We start from the raw sequence: 25,332 nt of genomic DNA on the forward strand, positions 1-25,332 counted from the left end.
TGTAAAATTCTGTCAGTCCCACTTTGCAGAGTTGGTCACTGGGGGACTGCAGTTCAAAAATAGGAAAAGTGGGTTAGGCCACTAACAGCCAATCAGATTTCATCCATTAAATGTAATTGGCTTAAAGTGATACTGACACTAAAAAATGACTCCTCAAAATATGAATGTACATAAAAAGTTACCTATAGGTCATGTTGATTGATTTTCACTGAAAGATTTGCTTTTGTAAATAATTGTTGCTTGAAGTTCCTAAACCTGACTCTTTTGCCAACCTGACTGTCCCTTCTCAGCCTGTCAGTTATAGCTTCTAATGCTAACGGCCTCCTGCTGGACAAATATGGCAGCCCCCTTATAGGAGAACATGGGGGATCAGACAGGTAATATAAAAGCATTGGGTAAATACTTATGGCAAAAATGAAGGTCATGCAAAGACAGTGTTATGATAGATGTAAAAAAAAGGTTTAATTTCTGGTGTCAGTATCTCTTTAAATATAAAATGCTGTCATTCTCACACTTTTTATGCCAGGGTGCTCAAACTTTGCACAGTTTGTCACTGGGTGTCGACTCAAGGTTAGAAAAAGTGGGCACACCCACCAATTACAATTCACGTATTGACTTTTATTGATGTAAATTTAAACTGCTGCCATTCTTAAACCTTTAATCCAAGGGTTAAACTTTGCAGAGTTAGTCACTGGGTAACTATAGTTCCAGGTTACAAAAAGTGGGCAGAGCCACCAACCGCAAGTCAGATGGCACTCGTTGATTTTCAGTGGGGAAATTTAAATTGCTGCCATTTAGACACTATTAAAACCAGGGTCCCAAAACTTTGCACAGTGGTTTTACTATATAACTGTGGTCCAAGGTGGAGTGGAGCCAACAACAGCCAATTAGATTCAGTGACTTCACATTTTTCAAACCAATATGAAGTTTGTTCTCCAACTTCCCTTTGTAGTTTACTAATGCAGTGCAATTTGCAAAGTGCATAAGTGACATGCCAAGAGTGCACCATTTTTATTTACATTCTATATTCATGGAAACCTAGAGAATATATTTTCATCAGAATTTATCTGAAGACTAGGTTATCCTATGATAGATGTTGGTACAAAATGCACATATACAACAGCCCACAGTATATCTTTGGTTTTGTGCATTTTAGCATAGAAATTAAAGGAAATGAAAACACAGGGTTAAATACAAGGGCCCTTCAGGAAGTTAAATATCCACAAAGAAAATTAGAGTTCATCTGATAGCATTTTAGACTAGAGTTAAGGTCCCCATACACCATAAGATCCGCTCATTTGGCGATGTCGCCAATCTTCTCCCGATATCCACCACCTATGGGTGTAACGGCGGGTGTCAGAAAAGTCGGTCCGGGGACCGCACCTACGAGCCGATGCGGTCTCCAATCCGACTAGATTTTCTAACCTGCCCAATCAAGATATTGGTCGGGCAGGCCCGTCGGGAGTGCCCATACACGGGCTGATTAGCTGCCAAAACGGTCCAAGGGACCGATATCTGCAGCTACTATCGGCCCGTGTATGGGGACCTTTAGTTTGGTCCATTTACTGGCTGTGAGGTTGGATTAGATCTAAAAACCCACAGGAACCAATCAGAGCAGTTATCACCTTTCTGAAGTTAAATGTTTTACAGGGCACATTTACTATAAGACTGAACATGCTTGAACTTGTGTAGCAATCCATGGCAATCAGTGATTAAAGTGATACTGACTATAAAAAACTACTCTTCAAAATATAAATGTACATTATTATGTTGGGTTGAAAACCCCAACATACTGTTCTTCGACTTTAGCTTATTCTTCCGCTTCTTCCGCTTCTTCTTATTCTTCTTATTCTTAGCGCCCCCCATTTTCTAAACGCTACTCCTCCTACAGTTTTGGGGGTACAGCACCCAAACTCCCCACACTTCTTCGCCCTATAGCGGAGCAGGTTGCTTGTGCTTTTCTAAGCAATCTGGCCCCCCGTCTTTTTGTGGCGCCGCTCCGAACCCCCCAATTTTCCCATTGACTTTGACAGGGAAGATTTTCAAACTGCTGCCACACTTACAGCTTTGAAGCTACACCCCCCAAACTTGAATAACATAATCATGGGGTCACCCCGAATGAAACAGCAACATTTGTTGGATGACCCCCAAAGTGGGAGGGGCCAACAACAGCCAATCAAATTTTAATCATTGACTTTAATGGGGAAATTGAAACTGCTGCCAATCTTACAGCTTTGAGGCGACACTCCCCAAACTTGAATCACACAGTCATGGGCTCAGCCTGAATGAAAATAGGATGATTATTGGATGTCCAAAAGTGGGCGGAGCTGTGAACCGCCAATCAGATTTTACCTATTGATTTGGCGGAAATCCAACCTGCTGCCAGTCTCACAGAATTAACACCAGGGTCCCCAAACTTTTTACACTTGGTCACTAGGGGACCACAGGTTACGTTTTGAAAAGTGGGCGGAGCCACCAACAGACAATCAAATTTCACCTATTGATTTTTATTGGTTTGATGCCAGATTTTCCCAACTTTGCACAGTCAGTCACTGGGTGACTATGCATTCAGGTTTTTGTTTTCTTTTTTTAAAAAACCACAAAGTGGGAGGGGCCAACAGCAGCCAATCATATTGTACCCATTGACTTTAATGGGGAAATTGAAACTGCTGCCAACCTTACAGCTTTGAGGCTTCACTCCCCAAACTTGAATCACATAGTCATGGGCTCAGCCTGAATGAAAATAGGATGATTGTTGGATGCCCAAAAGTGGGCGGAGATGTGAACAGCCAATTAGATTTTACCAATTGACTTGGCAGAAATCCAACCTGCTGCCAGTCTCACAGTAATAACACCAGGGTCCCCAAACTTTGCAGAGTTAGGCACCAGGTAACTGTGGTTCAAGGTAAGAAAAAGTGGGCGGAGCCACCAACAGCCAATCAGAGTTTACCTATTGACTTTCAATGGGGAAATCCAACCTGCTGCCATTCTCACAGAATTAACATCAGGGTCTCCAAACTTTTCACAGTTGGTCACTAGGGGACTGCAATTTTAGTTTTGAAAAGTGGGCGGAGCCACCAACAACCAATCAGATTTCACCTATTGATTTTTATTGGTTTGTTGCCAGGCTTCCCAAACTTTGCATAGTCAGACACTGGGTGACTACGCATTTAACATTTTTTTTATTTTTTTGTAAGTGGGTGGAGCCACCAACAGCCAATCATATTTCTTTCATTGTTTTCAGTGGGAAAATTTTAACTGCTGCCATTCTCACATGTTTAATATCAGGGTCCCCAAACTTTGCACAGTTTGTCACTAGGTGACTATGTTCCAAGTTTAGAAAAGTGGGTGGGGCCAACAACAACCAATTAGATTTCACCTATTGATTTTTATTGGTTTGATGCCAGATTTTCCAAACTTTGCACAGTCAGTCACTGAGTGACTACGCATTCAAAGTAAGAAAAAATGGGCGGAGCCATCAACAGCCAATCAGAGTTTACCTATTGACTTTCAATGGGGAAATTCCACCTGCTGCCATTCTCACAGAATTAACACCAGGGTCCCCAAACTTTTCACAGTTGGTCACTAGGGGACTGCAATTTTATCTTTGAAAAGTGGGCGGAGCCACCAACAGCCAATCAAATTTCACCTATTAATTTTTATTGGTTTGATGCCAGATTTTCCAAACTTTGCACAGTCAGTCACTGGGTGACTACGCATTCAAGGTAAGAAAAAGTGGGCGGAGCCACCAACAGCCAATCAGAGTTTACCTATTAACTTTCAATGGGGAATTTCAACCTGCTGCCAGTCTCACAGAATTAACACCAGGGTCCCCAAACTTTTCACAGTTGGTCACTAGGGGACTGCAATTTTAGTTTTGAAAAGTGGGCGGAGCCACCAATAACCAATCAGATTTCACCTATTGATTTTTATTGGTTTGTTGCCAGGCTTCCCAAACTTTGCAAAGTCAGACACTGGGTGACTACGTACTTAAGGATAGAAAAAGTGGGTGGAGCCACCAACAGCCAATCATATTTCTTTTATTGTTTTCAGTGGAAAAATTTTAACTGCTGCCATTCTCACATGTTTAATGTCAGGGTCCCCAAACTTTGCACAGTTTGTCACTAGGTGACTATGTTCCAAGTTTAGAAAAGTGGGTGGGGCCAACTACAACCAATTAGATTTCACCTATTGATTTTTATTGGTTTGATGCCAGATTTTCCAAACTTTGCACAGTCAGTCACTGGGTGACTACGCATTCAAGGTAAGAAAAAGTGGGCGGAGCCACCAACAGCCAATCAGAGTTTACCTATTGACTTTCAATGGGGGATTTCAATCTGCTGCCATTCGCACAGAATTAACACCAGGGTCCCCAAACTTTTCACAGTTGGTCACTACGGGACTACAATTTTAGTTTTGAAAAGTGGGCGGAGCCACCAACAACCAATCAGATTTCACCAATCAATTTTTATTGGTTTGTTGCCAGGCTTCCCAAACTTTGCATAGTCAGTCACTGGGTGACTACGCATTTAAGTTTTTTTTTTAATTTTTGTAAGTGGGTGGAGCCACCAACAGCCAATCAGATTTTACCTATTGACTCTAAATGGGGAAATTCAACCTGCTGCCATTCTGACAGTATTAACACCAGGGTCCCCAAACTTTTCACAGTTGGTCACTAGAGGACTACAGTTTTAGTTTTGAAAAAGTGGGCGGGGCCACCAACAGCCAATCAGATTTCACCTATTGAATTTTATTGGTTTGATGCCAGAGTTCGCAAACTTTGCACAGTCAATCACTGCATGACTTTGTACCCAAGGTTAGAAAAAATGGGTGGGGCCACCAAAAGCCAATCACATTTCTTTCATTGTTTTCAGTGGGAAAATTTTAACTGCTGCCATTCTCACATGTTTAATATCAGGGTCCCCAAACTTTGCACAGTTTGTCACTAGGTGACTATGTTCCAAGTTTAGAAAAGTGGGTGGGGCCAACAACAACCAATTAGATTTCACCTATAGACTTCATATGTTTAAATTTAAACTGCGGCCATTCCTTACATATTAATACTAAGGTCTCCAAACTTTGCAGAGCTAGTCACCTGGTAACTGCAGTTCAGAGTTAGAAAAAGTGGGTGGAGCCAACAACAGCCAATCAGATTTTACCTATTGATTTTCAATGGGAAATTCAACCTGCTGCCATTCTCACAGTATTAACACCAGGGTCACTAGGGAACTGCATTTTTAGGTTTTAAAAAGTGGGTGGAGCCACCAACAGCCAATCAGACTTCACCTATTGAATTTTTTTGGTTTATATTTAAAATGTTGCTTTGCTCACACTATTTATGTCAGGGTTCCCAAACAAGTGGGAGGAGCCACCAACAGCCAATCCATTTCCACCCATTAGATTTCCTTGGTTCATATTTAAACTGATGCCATTATTTAAATATTAATTCCAGGGTTGTTAAAGTTTCCAGAGTCAGTCACTGGGTATTTGCCATTCAAAGTTAGAAAAAAGTGGGCGGAGCCACCAACAGCCAATAACATTTCACCTATTTACTTTCAATGGTGAAGTCTAAAATGCTGTCAGCTTCACAATGAATGCCTGAGTCCCCAAAATTTGCAAAGTTGGTCACTGGGGGACTGCAGTTCAAAATAGGAAAAGTAGGTTGGGCCACTAACAGCCAATCAGATTTCATCCATTGAATTTTATTGGTTTAAATTTAAAATGTTGTCATTCTCAAACTATTTATGCCAGGGTGCCCACTGTTTGTCACTGGGTGACTTCGACTCAAGGTTAGAAAAAGTGGGCGGAACCACCAATCACAATTCACCTATTGACTTTTATTATCCTAGGGTCCCTAAACTTCGCAGAGTTAGTCACTGGGTAACTGCAGTTCCAGGTTAGGAAAAGGGGGTGGAGCCACCAACCGCCAATCAGATGTCATTGACTTTCAGTGGGGAGATTTAAGTTGCTGCCATGCAGACACTATTAAAACCAGGGCCCCCAAACTTTGCACAGTGGTTTTTACTGTATAACTGTGGTCCAAGGTCAGAGAAAGTGGGCGGAGCCCATTCAGTGACTTCATGTTTTTCAACCCAACATGAAGTTTGTTCTCAAACTTCCCTTTCTAGTTAGAGCTGCTTTTGTAAGTAACTGTAACTTAAAGTTCCAAAACCTGAGAATTTTGCCAACATGGGGGATCAGACAGGTAATGTAAAGGCATTGCGCAACTACTTTTATGGCAAAATTATAAATAGCATGCAATGTAATGATAGATGTAAAAAAAGAAATAAATTCTGCTGTCAATAATGAATGTTGAAGTTTACTCAAAAAACTTTACACAACCAGCCATAGACCAGTAAGGCTGATGGGTAGACTAAGAAGCACCAGCAAGCAAGTCAGTCTTTTCTTTTGCTAGTCCTGGAATCTCCACAGGGGCTTGTCTTCTGTACTAACCATGCCAGGCCAAAGCTTCCTTTATTTGAAGAACAGCTAGGTCTGAATGTGTAATTGTATGTTTATAGTCATATAAATACTTATATGTTCTTGATGATGATTTTGCAATTGAATCTATTTACAACAGAATAAATAGCGACCGAACTTATATATAATGGAAATAAACCAAACATTAAGAATAATTGATCCTTTCCTGAGTGACCCTGTATCTGTTCCTAGACATTCAATACTTGCATAAAGGAAATAAATCAAATGTTTTTTCTTCCAACAATTATATTTCTTCAAGTAAAGAAGTGATGATGTTTGTTGGAAGAAATCAAAACCCACTATTATTGCAGTATTGTATTCACAAAGGCAGTAAAGACAAAAGCCATCAGAAGAATGATTTCTGGAAGGCTTTGGATCTATAGGCCCATATTAATATAAATGCAGCCCCCTATTATTGTTATTTTGTATACTTATGAACAGAACATTTACAGAAGGCACCTAAACTTGAATCTGATGTCAACATGAAGACAGAGAGGCATTTTATGGCAAATTGTTGCAACATTTATAAATACCTTTCATCTGTCATGACAGTGATTTTTCCTGATGTGGTCCGGTTATCTGGCTTAGTATAGTCAATGACATTTTTGGTAGACCAGGAAGTCAATTTTGGAAGATCTGCAGTATCCTTGATACTAAGAAAAAAGTTTAGACTGATAAATTTAGGAGTTCTCATCACAATGATTACACTGTAATGTAACAAGGACAATATACATTTTTTCTAAATCTAGAATAACTTTGTTATGACTCAAAACAAATAATACACTGGAACATTTTCCCTGGCAGTTTAGTAGTTTCGTACCAAACTGTTTGCCAGTCACTGTGCATCAGACCCAAAGCCATTGGTAATTAAGAGTGAAAGATTATGTGACTGAAATAGTAGAAAACATAGCTATTCTAAATGGCTATATACTCATTCAGTATGACATTCAGGCAAGCACATCTGGAGGGGGAATTTGTCTGATTTAAACTGCTTTATCTTTGGTGCATTTATAGGTAACGGGGTGCAGTTTGGATAGACCCTCCTGTTATTCCATTGACCATTTATACAGGTATAGGACCCGTTATCCCAAATGCTTGGGACTAAGGGTATTCCGGATAAGGGGTCTTTCCATAATTTGGATCTCCATACCTTAAGTCTACTAAAAAATCAATAAACCATTAATTAAACCCAACAGGATTGTTTTGCATCAAATAAGGATTGTTTATATCTTAATTGGGATAAATTACAAGGTACTGTTTTATTACTACAGAGAAAAAGAAAATCAGTTTTAAAATTCTGAATTATTTGGTTAAAATGGAGTCTATGGGAGACAGGCTTTCCATAATTTGGAGCTTTCTGGATAAGGGATCCCATACCTGTAGTAGGTCAGAAACCTGCACAATTTTCAATATCAAGAACACTTCTGGGCAGTGGTAGTTTATGGTCAGTGGATCTATGATAATTCACATCCATGTTATCTATGGCCAAATTGGACAATATCTATTTTTCTGAACTTAGACCAGTCAGTTGTTCCACACCTATGTTTGGCCTTTTATACATAGATGCCGTTCCTACCTTGGTGATCGATTGTTCTGTTAAACAAAACTCCAAAAAACTCCGAAAATAAAACCATAATAATGAATAAATTGATTTAGTTTTATTGTATTGATTCTCTGTGTTTTAGTGCAAGGCCTCTAGAGGCCTTAAATGAATGCCAAAATTTAGTGCTTTTGTGGTTTGCAAATAAGCCCTATTGCATTTTTTTTAGTTAACAGAATTTTAACAATCAACCAGTGTGCTCACAAATCCAGGAATGTGTATTTCGTCAATACAGTGAAGAAGAAAAAATAATGTCATTGCTCATGGTTTTGACATCCCAAACCAGTTGTTCTTTTGTACATAAAACACTGAAAGAAATTGCCAGCAGTTATTGACCAGATGCTAGAAGCACCCTGGTGCCAGCCCTCTATCTATCCCGCTTTCTAGAGTTGATCAGCTGCTAGAAATGATTGAAAGCTATTATTTGTACGCGAAAAAAAGGAGAATGATTGCCAGTGCTCAGTTTGCCTCAAAAATAATGGTTGAAAAAATAAGTTGTTACCAAACTTTGGCAAAAATATGAAAGCTCATATGCCATGTCATTGTACATGAGTCCTACACTGCCTATTAACATCCTGTAGTGCATATAAAATCATTAGTCCCCCATCAAACTGAGTAATAAGGCCATGGTGCACTTAATTTAGGAGCTCTATTGAGAATGGACTGCGGCTTAAACATTCCTTGCTTGCTCACTAGAGCTCCTGAATTAAGGGTAAGTTGAACATGGTCTTACTTATCACACTGATAAATACACAGTATGCATATTATTTCTCAGCATTTGGTACCTAAAAGAAACAGCACAGCATCAGCAGTGGAGCACTGCTAAAATGCTTGAGGGTAATAACATGCCACAAAAAAGGCTTATTTACCTTTCTTCTTTGAGAACTGTGATCTTCCCAGGTCCAGCCTGAACACCTGATCCCCTTGTCTCTGTGATGCTTGTGCCATATGTTGACAGTTTGGGAACATCTGGTGTACTTATGCTAAAAAAAACAATAACTTCATATATAACAACTACTTGCGATGCACATGTTGATTAAAAGCTTGGTTGTATAAAAGTTCCATTTATAACATACTAAAAGTTTACATAAAAAGTGGATTTGCCCTACAACCTGATCTTTACTGTCCTACAATTGAATCCACGTAAAAACCCATACAAAGCCCTAATGGGACTGCCTATAACCAATGTTCCCAAAAATAAACAAAAACTCTTAAACCATATACTTTTAGCGGAAGTCCGGGAAGTCCCCAACACTAAGGGGCTGATTTACTAAGACACGATTTCGAATCCGAATTGGAAAAATTCCGATTGGAAACGAACATTTTGCGACTTTTTCATATTTTTTGCGATTTTTTCGGCGTCTTTACAATTTTTGCGTAAAAACGCGAGTTTTTCGGCGTCTTTACGATTTTTGCGTAAAAACGCGAGTTTTTCGTAGCCATTACGAAAGTTGCGCAAAGTCGCGTTTTTTTCGTAGCGTTAACACTTGCGCGCAAAGTCGCGCCTTTTTCGTAGCGTTAAAACTTAAAAGGCGCGACGTTTCGCGCAAGTTTTAATGCTACGAAAAAATCGCGACTTTGCGCAACTTTCGTAATGGCTACGAAAAACTCGCGTTTTTACGCAAAAATCGTAAAGACGCCGAAAAACTCGCGTTTTTACGCAAAAATCGTAAAGACGCCGAAAAACCCGCGTTTTTACGCAAAAATCGTAAAGACGCCGAAAAAATCACAAAAAATACGAAAAAGTCGTAAAATTACCGATCATTACGAAAAAAACGCAATCGTACACATTCCGCCCGTTCGTGGGTTAGTAAATGTGCCCCTATACGTTATCATGTTTAAAAATAAGGTAGCCACAGATAAACTCAAAATGTTTCAGACAGTTTAGAAACCCTGGATAAATTACAGGTTTAACGATTCATTACCTCTCCACCTTCTTACACTATAAACAGGTACAGGTATGGGATCCCTTATCTGGAAACCCGTTATCCAGAAAGCTCCGAATTACGGAAAGCCCGTCTCCCATAGACTCCATTTTAATTAAATAATTCAGAATTTTAAAACTGATTTCCTTTTTCTTTGTAATAATAAAACAGTATCTTGTAATTGATCCAAGATATAATTACCGTAGTCCATATTGGATGCAAAACAATTCTATTGGGTTCAATTAATGGTTTATTGATTTTTTAGTAGACTTAAAGTATAGAGATCCAAATTACGGAAAGACCCCTTATCTGGAATTCCCTTGGTCCCGAGCATTCTGGATAATGGGTCCTATACCTGTATAACGCTTTAAATAGAACAAACGACTAGTTTGCTCCAGATACTATATCTCCATTAATCAGGTTATTTTTTCTTACTGTTTTATTATAATTGTTCATTTATATATACACATGCTATAGAATTCTATAGTTTCCGTTATTATTGCAAAAAAAGCTACACACCACAGAAAATTGAATTGCAGTTTCTAATGTTTAATAAAAGTGATAACTTTGATGGAACTGGAAATATATGCATAAGGGGCGGTGCCCCAATAGGTAGTATACCTTCGGGTAAAAATGGAGAGTACACGCTATGGTTAAAAAGTATTTTACATTATGTAACTACTGATACAACTTTTATATGTAACAAGCAATTTATATGTATGTTATGAAAAATTGTCTAAAAATAAAAATATTTAAAAAAAAAGTGGATTTGCCCTTAATCCAGGTCTACTGGAATGTTTACCCACAAGTGGGTGATTTATTTTGTTGTTTTTTGTCACAGTGACACTTACTGGCGTATAAAGACATGGGGCTTGTTGAACTAGTCTTCACTGGTGACACTTATCTAGTACAGTATAACTTTCTCCCTGATAGATATCTGGACAAAAATTGGACAAAATTCCCTTTGGGGTGAGGACTGCATCAGCCCATTGATATGGCCCTCTTCTAGTGGCCTGAATAAGCACCCATTATGATCTGATCATTTGCCTAAGTGCCAAACATTTGGATGAGCTTGATACGACCCTGCACATAGGAGTTCTAGCATGCATTTCTGGTAACATTTTCTGCATTTTAAATTTGCTGATACTAAGTGGTGAATGTAATACTTTTTCTGTAATGTCTGGTGTTGCTGTTGATCTGGTGTTGCTGTTGAGAGAAGGCACTAACTAGTACAAAGTGTGCATCTCAGTGGGTACAGAATATTGTCTTCTGTTTACAATGTTGATTCAGTCAGATTTTTCATGAGCCACTAGAGGGACACATAGTTCACTTCATGTATTTGCTGTACTACTTGATATCAAGACAGCCGTGCAAAAGAAAACTGGTAAATAGTTTGTGTCTGATAACAGAAGGCACTAAATTACCTTTCTTCTTTGATGAGTGTAATCTTGCCTGGCTCTGGCTGAATGGATGAAACAGTTGTCTCAGTGGTGCTGCGGCTATTCCGAGTGCCCAGTGTAGGGCTGCTGGATGGGCTTGTTCTATGGAAATAATGTTTTATAATTAATAATCACTATGGATGCACCGAATCCAGGATTTAGTGCATCCCTAGTTACTACTCTGTTACATACTAAAGAAAGATTAGGCAAATTGCCCCCATAATCTTGGACATAGGCAAGGCTAGTTTATTGCTTTGAAATATATCCCTTCATTGGCTGCATCCTCGCTGGATACAATTATGTGAGTATGTGGCTTGCGCTACGTTAATTTGCATATATTTTTACTTGTAAATAATTCATTTTTCATTCATTTTTTCTAATTTCTGCACATCTTTGAGAAGGGACAAAACTATTCTTTTTTAGTTTTTGGAATTGTGGTCAAACCCATATTAGCCATTGTTCTTATTTGTATTGTTGGCCAGTAAAACAGATATATATATGTACTTACAATACATTGTCTATAAAGACAACTGAGGCTTATTTAAAAACACAGAAAACATTTGTATCAGGTCAGTAAACCAATCACATTTTGCTTTCATTGTTTTATTTGCAGCTACCTTAAAAAAAAAAATTACTTATCGGTTGCCATTGGTTACTGCCCAGGCCCAAACTTTCATATTGTCAGTAAATGAGCCCCAGGGAGCTTTCAGAAATAGGAATTACCTTTCATCTGTAACAAATGTAATCTTCCCCTGCTCCGGTTTGATGGATGAAATACTTGACTCGATGATGCTGCTAATATTTGTTCTGGTCAGTTTGGGGCTGCTTGCTGGGCTGGTTCTGCTAAGAGTAATTAATAATTAGCTTTAGGTTTTAAATAACTGTTGATAATAAACCAATGGTTTGTGCAACATATGCACAGTAATACATGTTTTAATATTTATTAGTATTTCACTCTTTTGAAATTAAGTTGGAATATACCATGTATTTCTATATCACAGGATAATATAATAGATATACCGCTGCAGTACATAATCATTACATACAAAAATTACCTTTCATCTTTGATGACTGTAATCTTCCCAGGCCCTGATTTGATGGATGAGATACTAGTCTCAGTGGTGCTGCTGATATTCCTACGGGTCAGTCTGGGACTGGCAGCTGGGCTTGTTCCCCTGAACAGAGAAGAATTTTTTTTAAAAAGTAGAAGAGTTTTAAAGTAAAGCTTTGCAGATGGGCAGAAATAAAAAATCATCAGTACTTAAAAAAGTACCCAGACAGCCTTAAACCTTACAGCTGTAGGAAACAAAAGAAACCATTTTCTCTTGATTAAGCTGAATATAAATTGTGCATTATTATATAAATATAAAAGTTATAAGCACAAAAGAGATGGAAAGCTCCAACCTGCTGTAAAACCATAAAGGGGTGTGATCTTACAAAGATACACCCCTAACTAAGTGAAAAGCAGGGGTGCATCTGATGTGGTGACTTCTAATATCCTCATATATATATATATATATATATGATATACAAGTTTTAGTGAGTCGTGACAGAAATTACTTTAGTAGGTAAATAATTTACAGTTTGGTCCCATAGGAAAATGTCCAAGCTGTATATTATATATCTAGTACAAATAAATCTAAAGCAACTGGACTTGTTAAGTAATCATTGAAGACATTTCACTACTCATCCGAGCAGCTTCTTCAGTTCAACTGACTGGTATGGGAAGTCCTCAGCATATATACTCTTCCATTAATCCAATCACAATGGCACTTTGTAACTCTTCAGAAACCTTAATTATTAAACTATCTGCTGCCTATTCCTCCCCACCATTAAAATTTATTCAATTTATGTTTCAGCTTTATGTTAGTGCAGCAGTAGAGTAATAAGGTATATAATGTAATAGCGTAGTACTAATATACACCATTATACTATACATGTTATGGTTTAATGCAGCAGTGCAAAAAGGATTTGTAAAACATAATACTGTGCAAAAATTCCTTCTTTGTAGAAAAGGGGGTCTGGTGTATGGCACCACATTCTGTCTCTCACTGAGCGAGTATTAATGTGGGGGGTGGTGTTCAGGGCCCATAGCAGGTTATAGCCCCAATTATTTTTTCCAGGAGGGCCTGGCGGAGGCTAGTTATGCCACTGTTTATGACACTGTTTGCAATCTAAAAAGAATGCAAAATTGTGGTCTTTACAATGCATGCACTTCCCACTTTTTTACTTTTATGGCAAAACGCTGCAATCTATTTTAGCTAGATCTCTTGACTAGTGTACATACGTGCGTGCTGCTGAGTTAGAAGATGGTTGACTTGACTGTTGCACTATGTAATTATTTTCAAACCTGTAAATAAAAATATACAGAAACACTTCAATATAATGCTTAGCATGGTAGATATTATATCGGGTATCTGGCCCACTACACAGAAAATATTGTACACCACTGATCTAATTCATCTGTATAGTATGTTTAAGGACAATGCAAACACATTTCAGGGTGATGCAAGCTATCGCTGAAGAAGATGGCAGTGCGGCACTCTGACTAGATCTCCTGGATCAGTTTTTAGAGAGGAAAAGGATGGCCCCTGGGCCCAGGGTGTCTAACAAATCTGCCCCCCTAATACGGGTTGCATTGTCCTTTAAGCTATTGTGAATTAAAACTCCTTTCATCCTTACATAGGAATTCCATAATGTAAAGCCTCAGAAAGGGCCCTACTGTGACAGTCAGTTGAATAATTGCAATTTGGCTACCAGTCCCCACTGACTCCACCCATTTCCTTGCCCCACCCTGCTTCCCCACCACAAAGTCTAGTATAATGAAAACATGTGCCAACCTTACTAATATTTACTAGTGAACTGCTAAACAAAGGTATGTCCTACATGCTCAAAAGAACATTACCAGTACAGGTACAGGGTTTGTGATTTGGAAATATGATAAAATTATTTTTTTATTGGAATTTTGAACACTTTTCCAAAAACGTTCTGAAGTTCTTCTGCTACTGATTTACCTGTTTGCATCCTCCAGCAGATAATCAGAAAGAGATTTTGGGGGTGCAGGACTCCTGTTGTGTTCTCTTCTCTCTTCTGTGTTCACCCAACTAAAATGATAACATTCATTAATTTTTTGTGAAACATTCCAGTTTTTATTATGCCATATCAGAGTGGATTTATATTTGTTTTGGCCATTCTGGATCTGCACTCTCACTTATATATAATATATAATTATTCACACTACTACAGTATTTCTGTGTCACATTTTCCTCAAATATGATGATGAGATTACAATGTGAAATGCAATGTCTAATTTAATATGATATAAGGGCTAATTTATCAAGCCTGATGGTTTCAGGACACAGTATATGAATTACCTGTCATCTCTGATGAGTGTAATCTTCCCTGGCTCCGGTTTGATGGATGAGATACTTGTTTCTGTGGTGCTGCTGATATTTCTAGTGGTCATTTTGGGGCTCCCTGATGGGCTTGATCCACTACGAATAATTAATAATGTTTTAGAATTGACAACATGGTTTATTTAGTATGTTGATTTTTTTTAGAAATGTCAACACATTATAATTAATCCCTACTTTATAATATTAGAATATTAGAATTCAAAGTGGACCTCAATTATCTGTACAAAAGCACTTTTATATGGTCATGATTTTCATCAGGGACTTTCAGTATTGTTATATTTTAAAACAGTGAGCACATAAGTCCTTGTAGATATATAGTGAATAATGTACCCATGTAGGGATATTATAAGTCACAAAGGAGTTCCATGACTATATAAAAGCACAAGGCTGAAGGCTGAGTTCTTTTATAGTCATGAATCTCCGAGGTGACTTCTAATAGCCTCATATTTTACAACAGGGCATACATTATTTATTGTAATACACAAGTTTCAGTGAGTCATGTGACAGATATGACATCACTAAACTCTCTCTCTCTCTCTCTCTCTCTCTCTCTCTCTCTCTCTCTATATATATATATAGCATTACTAGCTGATAAGAATGTGCTGTAAGGATTTTGCATTATATGAATTACCTTTCTTTGATTACTGTAAACTTCCCAGGTGAGATACTTGTCTCAGTAGTGCTGCTGATATTCCTAGTAGTCACTTTGGGGCTTGTAGTGGGGCTTGTTCCCCTGAGAATAATGCATTGTATTTTAATATTAGTAACATAATAAATAATTACTTATAGCTGGGCTCATAACAAAAATACCTGTAGTTATAATTTCCTATTTATACATCTGATTTAAAACACTGCCAAACTGGCAAACGCTTATATCACACAATAATTAGAATAGTAAATAGCTTTTTAATATATAGTTTTATAGTACAGTCATATAATAGACAAAATCCTCAAATCTTAGTGATGTAATTAATTATAATTGAAACATCACTAGTGTCAAATGATTCATTCTGATTTGACAAATGATGCATTCTCTTCTATAACATATGGGGAAATTAGGTTTCAACATGGAGCTTCATAATCTGTATATAAACATCTTTATATAGGACCATCAATATCCTTCTCTTTTACAGGTACATTTTATCTTGTATATGCTGGGAAGGGAACATATTTAGTTAATGAGAAAATGCTGTAACAACTCTGAATTAAATGAATTACCTTTCTTCTCTGACCACTGTAATCTTCCCTGGCTCTGGTTTAATAGATGAGATACCAGTCTCACTGGTGATGTTGATTTTCCTAGTAGTCAACTTGGGGCTGCCAGCTGGGCTTGTTCCCCTAAGAGTAATAAATAGTGCTACAGAGTTAACATTATGGTATAAATGATTGTTGATAAAATAACATTGCTTTATAAAACATTTATGCACAATATAACTTGGGAAATCATCAAAGTACCATGCTGAAGCGCCCACTTAAGGGCAAAATTTAGTTTTGTATATGTATGCAATCTATTATCACAAATGCTTGCGACCTGAGGTTTTCTGAATAAGGGATGCTTATGTAATTTAAATCACCATACCTTAAGTTTGCCTTAAAATTAATGAATCATTAAATAAACTCAATAGGATTGTTTTTCCATCAAAATGGGTTTAAGCAGCTTAATAACCATCAAATAAAAGTGTTGCTTTATTAATAGAGAAAAAGCAAATCATTTTTAGAATTCATAATTAGAATTACCTTTCTTCTTTGACAACTGTAATCTTTCCTTGCTCTGGCTTTATAGATGAGATACTAGTTTCAGTGGTGCTGCTGATATTCCTATGGGTCACCTTGGGGCTGCCAGCTGGGCTTGTTCCCCTAAAAGTAATAAATAGTGTTCTGAATTATCATTATGGTTTCAATGATTATTGATAAATAAACAATGCTTTGTAAAACATTAATACATGAAATAACTTATAGCCACAAATTCATCTCAGGTCTGTGCTGAAGAGCCCACGTAGGGGAAAAATTTGGTTTTGTACAAACACATATACTGTGTGACTACAGTACCTAATTGGTGGAGACAATCACACTGTTAGAAATAGGAATTACCTTTCTTGTTTGACAACTGTAACTTTCCCCTGCTCTGGTTTTATAGATGAGAAACTAGTCTCAGTGGTGCTGCTGATATGTCTAGTAGTCACCTTGGGGCTGCCAGCTGGACTTGGTCCTCTAAAAGTAATAAATTGTGTTGTAGAATTATCATTATGATTTAAATACTGTATAACTACAGTACTTGGGTGGTGGAGACAATCACACTGTTAGAAATAGGAATTACCTTTCTTCTTTGACAACTGTAATCTTCCCCTGCTCAGGTTTTATAGATGAAAAACTAGTCTCAGCGGTGCTGCTGATATGTCTAGTAGTCACCTTGGGGCTGCCAGCTGGGCTTGGTCCTCTAAAAGTAATAAATTGTGTTGTAGAATTATCATTATGATTTAAATACTGTATAACTACAGTACTTGGGTGGTGGAGACAATCACACTGTTAGAAATAGGAATTACCTTTCTTCTTTGACAACTGTAATCTTCCCCTGCTCTGGTTTTATAGATGAGAAACTAGTCTCAGCGGTGCTGCTGATATGTCTACTAGTCACCTTGGGGCTGCCAGCTGGGCTTGGTCCTCTAAAAGTAATAAATTGTGTTGTAGAATTATTATTATGATTTAAATACTGTATAGCTACAGTACTTGTGTGGTGGAGACAATCACACTGTTAGAAATAGGAATTACCTTTCTTCTTTGACAACTGTAATCTTTCCTGGCTCCGGTTTTACAGATGAGATACTTGTTTCCACAGTTCTGCTAATATTCGTGGTGGTCAGTCTAGGGCTGCCGGCTGGGCTTGTTCCACTGCTAAAGTAATAAATGTTTTCAAATTAGCATTGGGGTTTGGTGACTGTTGATAAGAAATGAATGCTTGACCTGCTCAACTGGGAATATAAAATAATGTATTCTTTATAGAAAACCCTTCCAATGATATGCCTCATTTCCATAAGCCTTGGCCCCTTTTCAAACCAGCAGTTTCTTAATAATTCCTTCTATCCACTGGTATCCCTCTACACCTGCATGTGATATGGTCTATTTCTTAGTGCCCATAGAGTTCCAACAGGTTCCAAATCCTGTAGAAACTTCTGCATCCCCTGCAGTTATGCCCCTACGTGAAGTTGTCAGCCTGGTTACCCATATTTGTCATCCACCATGCATTTAATGCCACCTACAGTGTGATGTAATGCTTCTGTATGTACGATACATATTATATGTACATATTAATACTCATATTGTGAATACTTAGTCAGTAAAACTTTTTGGGCAGTAATCACTTCTGTTTGCCATAATCCCAAGAACCTAAAGCCTCTGAGACAAACCCCCAAACTATTACTTAGTTAATGTCACAATAATAATGATGCATTTTGGCCAGAAAATGAACGCTTAGGTGTTTTCTGGCTGAATCCCACTCTTGTGCACAGTTACAGGCAGATTTCATTCATACTTGTCACTTCACACATGAAGCTATATCATGCAAAATCTGGTAATATTTTTCTTGAGGATCATGTGCCATTAGCCTTGGAAAAAGGCAATCATTTTTAAACAAAATTCATATTTGCTGTACAAACCTGGATGCTGAGAGAGAAGATGGCTGACTGGTTTGTGTTGTTTTGTAACCACTTTCAAATCTGTAAATACAAATGCACGTCATTTCAGCAGATATGGTTCACTCATGCACCAAGGGTTGTTTGGCTACTTTTAATGATTTTATAAAAAAAACATAGGACATAAAGGCCTCTTTTTTAGTGGTCTCTTACAGCTTACAACATCTGCAAGACAGGATACCAAATCTTAAAAGGTTTCAGTATAAATTCCTCAGCCTACTGTTAACCATGGCTTACCTGCCGGCATCTTCCAACAGATAATCAGACAGAGATTTTGGAAGTGATGGACTCTTGTTTTCTTGCCATTTTTCTTTTATGTCCTCTCTGCTACAAAACAAGTTTACAATATGTATCTGTTTAAATTGCATTTGAGTTGTTGACAAGATATTCTCAAAGATCACTATCAATGAAGAACAAGGAAAAAAATATTCCAATCTCAGTTCAAATTGGAAATCTATTAACTCTTTAAAATCTTTCTCAAACTGCCGTGAAAAAAAACACATATACTAATTAGTAATTTTGTACCAGATACTTGGGGTGTAGGCAGTTGTGTCTCAGAAAAATGACACACAGGTGGCTAGGGGCATGTAATAACACACCATTCAGTTGTGTTAATTGTGCAGAACAGCATGTAAGGGTATGCATGCATACCATCTCTACAACTGTCACTGACCCTAATAAGCACTTCATGACATTCTAGCACCTACCTTTCAACATTAGATGCCAAAGCATGACACCTGCCAATGCCAATGTAACCATTATTGGATAAATAGGGCAATTGATAGGCAACATATTTGAATATACAGTGTCTTTCATACGTTGGCCCTCTGGGCACTGGATCAGGATTTAATGGCAAACTTCTACTTTATAAAGTACTGCTAATAACCCTCTGGCTCATTTTAGGGCTTCCAATGGCAGCAGGTACATTAAAACAATAAAAACAAATAATTAAATAATACATAAAATTCTACTACAGGTATAGGACCCATTATCCAGAATGCTCGGGACCAAGGGTATTCCGGATAAGGGGTCTTTCCGTAATTTGGATCTCAATACCTTAAGTTTACTAAAAAATCAATAAAACATTAATTAAACCCAATAGGATTGTTTTGCATCCAATAAAGATTAATTATATCTTAGTTGGAATCATAGAAAAAGGAAATCAGTTTTAAAATTCTGAATTATTTGATTAAAATGGAGTCTATGGGAGACGGGCATTCCGTAATTCGGAGCTTTCTGGATAACGGGTTTCCGGATAAGGGGTCCGATACCTGTATATTATGTTATTATGTAACTCCAATTGTTCTCAATTTTGACATTTTTGTTTGGGAAACACCTATTTTTAATTTGCTGTGTACAAGAATATACAGTGCATAAATTAATTACTAAAGCTGTCCATACACTGCTTGTTTGGTGGGGTGCCAAGAGTTTAAGATTTTGCCGGTTAAGTGGAGGTCTAAATCAGCCAATGATCAAATCATATGATGGAACTTATTGGGAGAAAAATCCATGGTAAAAATCCATGACTCAATGCTATTTTTTCAGTTGACTCAAGAGTGGCCAACTTGTACAAGAAACACTGGCACCTGTATGTCCAGCTTTAGATTAGAATGTTATAATGGCTAAAGGAAACATTTATCTGTCCTTTACTGTGGCTGTAGTTTGTTTGTGGGGGAAAAATATTCCCTGATAAAATAAAAAAGTTACCATACAGATATTCTTTGGGAATAATATACAGGATCCCTCAGTGGCTATAGAAGAGTGAGCTCAATGTATATTTTTGATCCAGTAGTTTGCTGTAGTTGGGTGTATAGTGCAGCTAAGAATATGCAACAGTAAGCACCATTATACTCAAAAGTCTAATGAAGTGCCACAAACTGTATATTAAGTTTATCCTATGGGTGTTCTGGTGCTCTGTATTTTTAATAAAAATGTTGCTAGTGGTACATAGTTCCTTTTATATGTGGCTATATTAGAATGTCTGTAAGTAATCATGAGTGTTCAGATGTCAGATTTCTTTCCATCAACCTTAGAACAGGCCCCAAACTAATTTTCAAGATTATTCTCATTGTAAATGTTTCTCAGTAATGTCTTTTATTATAGGATGAGCAACAATTGATCTGACTGTCCTAACAGATAATACAAATTCTTTACAAACCTTGAAGTGAATGAATATGAGGGTGATCCCTGTTTATCCCTATAAGTAGATTTCGGGGATGTTTCCCTCTTATTATCTTCATGTTCTTCTTTTACCTCCACCCTTGTAAATTGAAAATAACACTGTTACATTTTTTTCTTTACATCAAAAATGCTAAAAGTTGAAGAGAACTATAAATCGTATTGGGCAAAGTGGCTGATGATATGAAAAAAAATTAGGAATGCAAAAGATTCCCACTGCTCTGACCATCAGTTTGTTTTAAGAAGCTGATTTATTTATCAAAGAAGATACATACGTCAATTTGTATTGACCGTATTCTGTTCAATGGGGTGGCATCCCTCAATTTTGAACACTGACACTTAATCAAATCAAACTTAATTTCTGACCACATGCAGAGAGACTGGGTTCAGTCTTTTCCAAATAGCAATGAATCCTTTCAGCATGAAAAATAAATTCGATCGCTATTTCAGTTTGAATAGTTTGGTAAAAAAAACAAACAAACTGGAATTAAATCTGGGCCCAAAGTGTGTGGTTTTCTACCTGCCAAAACCCTTCTTCATTATTAAGGTATGGAAAACTATAACTTAATTGTGTAGAGAATAACCCCCTATCATATTTTATGCACATGCTCTTATGGCACAATCAATATCTTCTGAAAGCTAGGTGCACCAAAATCTTACCCCATTAGTGATGGGATCTCATATAAGTCCCCCTTTTAAGAACTAAATATAACATAAACTATTCAGTATTCAGGGCCTGTTATCAGCACTGGGCCAAGCCAGCCTTGCCCAAGCTGCCCGCCCCCCCCCCCCGCATTGCACAAGCATGTGCACTGACGACCAGAAGCATGGGGCGCAATGTGGAGCCACCACATGCCTCTTCTACCAGCCTATGAGCTCATGTGCAGTTTACAGAGGGGGAGGGTCACTTGATAAAACTGCACTGCAACTGTACTGTAAAATGTTAGAAATTTCCAAAAAGGCCAGCTTGAAACAGGCTTATGCAAACCTTGTACATATTCCTGCATTCTTGCATTGAGCTGTACTTCAGAATGTACAATTGCAAGTCCTGTGGGACAGAAACCCCATGTGTCCAACTGAATCTGTGTGTTAAGTATAAAATCCATATTTTTAATTAACTCACCTTTTAGCCACGAATTGTGATTGGTTGTTATCCGGTGCACCAGTTCTAAAACAAAGATTCATTTCCAAATGTTAAAATCATATATGGGCAAAATATAGCAGCACCAACAATGACAGTAAAGTTGAAGTGACCATACATAATGGTTTCTAAGCAGGTCTGTATATTGACAGTGTTATATAGCGTAAAACATTACAGACCGGTTAATCTGATTGTGCCATTATATGTATATTAAAAAAAAACAACTCTCCTCATTGTGAGTATTTTTGTTATCACTACAGTGGGTGCCATAACATGTAGGTATACTGATAGAATTGATCAAAAATACCAAAAAATTCCTGCAATACTTGAAAAAAGGTCAAAAAAAACCCCAGAGAAATAACTATAATAATGTTAAAAAAAATGCAGATAATGAGAAAAAGAGTAATTGGTTAAATATATATTCCTTTTAAAATTTAGGAACCCTGGACCTTATTTGTGACCTTATTTTCAACACCAAAAAGCTAACTGATACAAAAAAATCAAACTTCATCAACAAAACACCAAACCCAGCATACAAACTTTCTTACAGATCAGCCCCAGCTTTATTTATAGTTTAAAGAGATTAAAAAAAAAAAAAAATATATATATATAATCGAATAAAGTGGCCCGCTCCACACAGGACTTATGCAAAAATAGCATGGTTTATTAGGAGTATAACAAAACTGACATTTCGGCCTCTCCTGCAGCCTTTCTCAAAGAATATATTTATATTCTTTTTGAGCAATTCTACTTGGGTATTAGCCAAAAAACAAAAAAAGCTCCAAAAATGGCTCCACTGGCCAACTATATTGCTGTGAGCCTAACCCCTGAAGGTCAGGTACACAAGTATTTTCTGAGGCTGGCACTGAGCAGCACCTACCAACAAGGTTATCAACCACCTACAAAGACCAAATCTGCTGGTGCGCCTTTCTTCTGCCCAGGGAATACGACAATAGTGTTATGTAAAATGACAAAAGTCAACTGCAGACATACATAAACTAGTTCAGTTATTCAAATTTTCATACTACAAGGTATTGTTGGAAGTTTAGTAATGTTGCCTGGTGATTGATTACTATGGCTTACTGGTAGGAATGGGCAAAATGATTCGCACATCGCTTAATTTGATGCGGGCGTCGCTCTCTATGACACACGCGTCTGCGTTTGATGCATGCATATTTTTTTTTAACGCATGCATCATTCCTTTGATGTGTCATTAAATGCCGACGTGTGCATCACAGAAAGCGATGCGCGGCAAAAAAATTAATTTCACCCATCCCTAGTTACTTGTACTAAACCTTGCACCTTTTCTTTCATTACCCCCTTCTTTTGTCTCAGTAAGCTTCCCATAACTCCCCAAAACACCAATCTGTCAATAAAGGGTTACCTGTGCCCAGCAACTAAATGTTGTTCTCACTCTTCAGTTTATAGACAGATCCTCAACTTATACTGGATAGAGCCACTGTTTGTGGGTAACATATTATTTTATGTGGCCAATCTAACTCTAAAACATTTAAAGTTTATGCTTTGATTTATACTTACACACTACTTTTTTTGGCTGCAGAAAATACATACGACCGATCCTTTACGGTTGTGTTCTTTAAGACACCGCTTGCTGCTTCAGTTCTAAAACAGACAAAACAATGATTAATATGCCTACATAAATCATTTTAATTTACTTGTGCATAGCTATTCCTTTACATAATGGTTATTTGGTTTCTTGTAACAGTAGTCATGTCTGTACAGAAAATGAGTTGGCACAACAACTGAATGAAAAATGTCAAGTACATGAACACAAGATGCTATGGCTGTATATACGAGAATATAATCTGTTTCATCTCCAGTGAAATGGATTTCTAAACATTGGGGCTGATTTACTAATCCACGAATCCCGAATGGGAAAAAATCGGATTGGAAACGAACATTTTGCGATTTTTTCGTCGCCGTTACGACTTGTGCGAATTGTTGCGACTTTTTCGTAGCCGTTACGACTTGCGCGAATTGTCGCAACTTTTTCGTAGCCATTACGACTTGCGCGAATTGTCGCGACTTTTTGTATTGAGCGCTAGTAAACGGCGGGCAAACCTTTTCCGTTTTTTTCGCGACGGCTACGAAAAAGTCGCGACAATTCGCGCAAGTCGTAATGGCTACGAAAAAGTTGCGACAATTTACGCAAAAGTTGCGACGGCGACAAAAAAAATCGCAAAATACCGATCATTCCGAAAAAAACGCATTCGGACGCTTTCGATCCATTCGTGGATTAATAAATCGGCCCCATTGTGTATACTAACTGCTGTTGATGCAAAAAAGAGAAATATATACATACATAGCAACCATTATAAAAAAGAGTTAAAAAAAAAAGAGTTACCACTACACAAATGATCAAATAAACTAATTATCAATATTACACTGCATAGAAAATTAAAGAGTGGCATATAAATGATGTCTGGGCTGTCTGACTTGGATCCTACGTCACCTCTTTGCTTGTTCCTCAGCAGAAAATGGTGTCTCATCATCTGACAGATCCCCTATAGATTTGTTTCTTGTGTTAAATGGCGCTCTAGTAAGATAAAAGCAAGGGAAAAATCAGGCTCATTATAGTAAACACCCTTCTAAACTAAAGACCAAGTTTAGCAAAGATCAAATGGTAAAACTTTTAGGATTCAAAGACACAAAGTCCAAATTTCAGACATTAAAAACCACAATAGGAAAAATTTTAAATAAATCCAATAATTTCTGATGTGCGCTAATAGCGTGAAAATTTTGGATCGTGGTCGTACGAAAATATTGTGGTACAATCTGAAAGTTCCAAAATGTTTGTATTCGAACAATCGTAAATGGTGTGAAAAACTTTCTGACTTTGAACCTTTAGTGCATGTTTTTGGAAGCCTCCCATAGGACTCAATGACACTCCCATAGGACTCAATGCAGCTCCAACCTAGCCCAAGAAAAGTCTCGATACCAAAGCTTGAATAAATAACAAAACTTTCGTAGCGTCAAATATGATTTTGTCTCACAAATTGTCACAAAGTACGTAAAAGTCGCAAAATTAATGAAAATGTCGTAGAAAATACGTACAGTTCTAAAAGTTTTTTAGCATTCAGACTCAATCATACATTAATGAATAGGCCTTTTAATCTTTGATGGAATTGAGATATTGATCTGAATTAGATCCATTCACAATGATTGATTCTAAATTAATCGGATTTATTCATGAATTTGATTCGTAAATAACCAAACATATTATGCATTTTATGGAAATAATCAATCCATAATGAGTATTAATAATTCTGACCCTATGAATTTAATGTCTGGCTTAAAAATGTAGAGAGAACTTGTAGAACTGTAGCAGGTACATCTGTAGAAAGACAAGGCAGTCCAAACACAGCCCAAAATGAAGAGCCACCACCATAAACACATCTTGCAGGTCTATTACTAATGTTTGACCCCCACTACCAGAATGGCAT

At 37.4% G+C, this 25,332-nt stretch overlaps 1 protein-coding gene across 12 annotated transcripts in view; it reads right to left on the minus strand.

The window, feature by feature from the left end:
* The window catches only part of znf185 (zinc finger protein 185 with LIM domain), an 84,771-nt gene that overhangs the window by 25,796 nt on the left and 33,643 nt on the right, over positions 1-25,332 (minus strand). For 2 of the 12 annotated variants that reach the window (XM_031891335.1, XM_031891332.1), the window contains exons 9-29: positions 24,342-24,425; positions 23,408-23,491; positions 21,851-21,895; positions 20,708-20,809; positions 18,787-18,876; positions 18,514-18,573; positions 17,630-17,752; positions 17,404-17,523; positions 17,178-17,297; positions 16,952-17,071; positions 16,598-16,717; positions 16,079-16,198; positions 15,492-15,593; positions 14,819-14,938; positions 14,459-14,548; positions 13,732-13,794; positions 12,500-12,619; positions 12,168-12,287; positions 11,430-11,546; positions 8,950-9,063; positions 7,014-7,133 (exon numbers count right to left, since the gene is read on the minus strand). In XM_031891335.1, coding sequence (XP_031747195.1) covers positions 7,014-7,133; positions 8,950-9,063; positions 11,430-11,546; positions 12,168-12,287; positions 12,500-12,619; positions 13,732-13,794; positions 14,459-14,548; positions 14,819-14,938; positions 15,492-15,593; positions 16,079-16,198; positions 16,598-16,717; positions 16,952-17,071; positions 17,178-17,297; positions 17,404-17,523; positions 17,630-17,752; positions 18,514-18,573; positions 18,787-18,876; positions 20,708-20,809; positions 21,851-21,895; positions 23,408-23,491; positions 24,342-24,425 — 2,154 coding nt within the window. Of the gene's footprint in view, positions 1-6,380; positions 6,496-7,013; positions 7,134-8,949; positions 9,064-11,429; positions 11,547-12,167; positions 12,288-12,499; positions 12,620-13,731; positions 13,795-14,458; positions 14,549-14,818; positions 14,939-15,491; positions 15,594-16,078; positions 16,199-16,597; positions 16,718-16,951; positions 17,072-17,177; positions 17,298-17,403; positions 17,524-17,629; positions 17,753-18,513; positions 18,574-18,786; positions 18,877-20,707; positions 20,810-21,850; positions 21,896-23,407; positions 23,492-24,341; positions 24,426-25,332 lie in introns of those variants that run through there. The other 10 variants (XM_031891343.1, XM_031891334.1, XM_031891333.1 and 7 more) reach the window with 10 other exon arrangements.

The sequence above is a fragment of the Xenopus tropicalis genome, chromosome 8 (genome assembly GCF_000004195.4).
Source record: "Xenopus tropicalis strain Nigerian chromosome 8, UCB_Xtro_10.0, whole genome shotgun sequence".
In the NCBI taxonomy this organism is placed as follows: Eukaryota; Metazoa; Chordata; class Amphibia; order Anura; family Pipidae; genus Xenopus; species Xenopus tropicalis.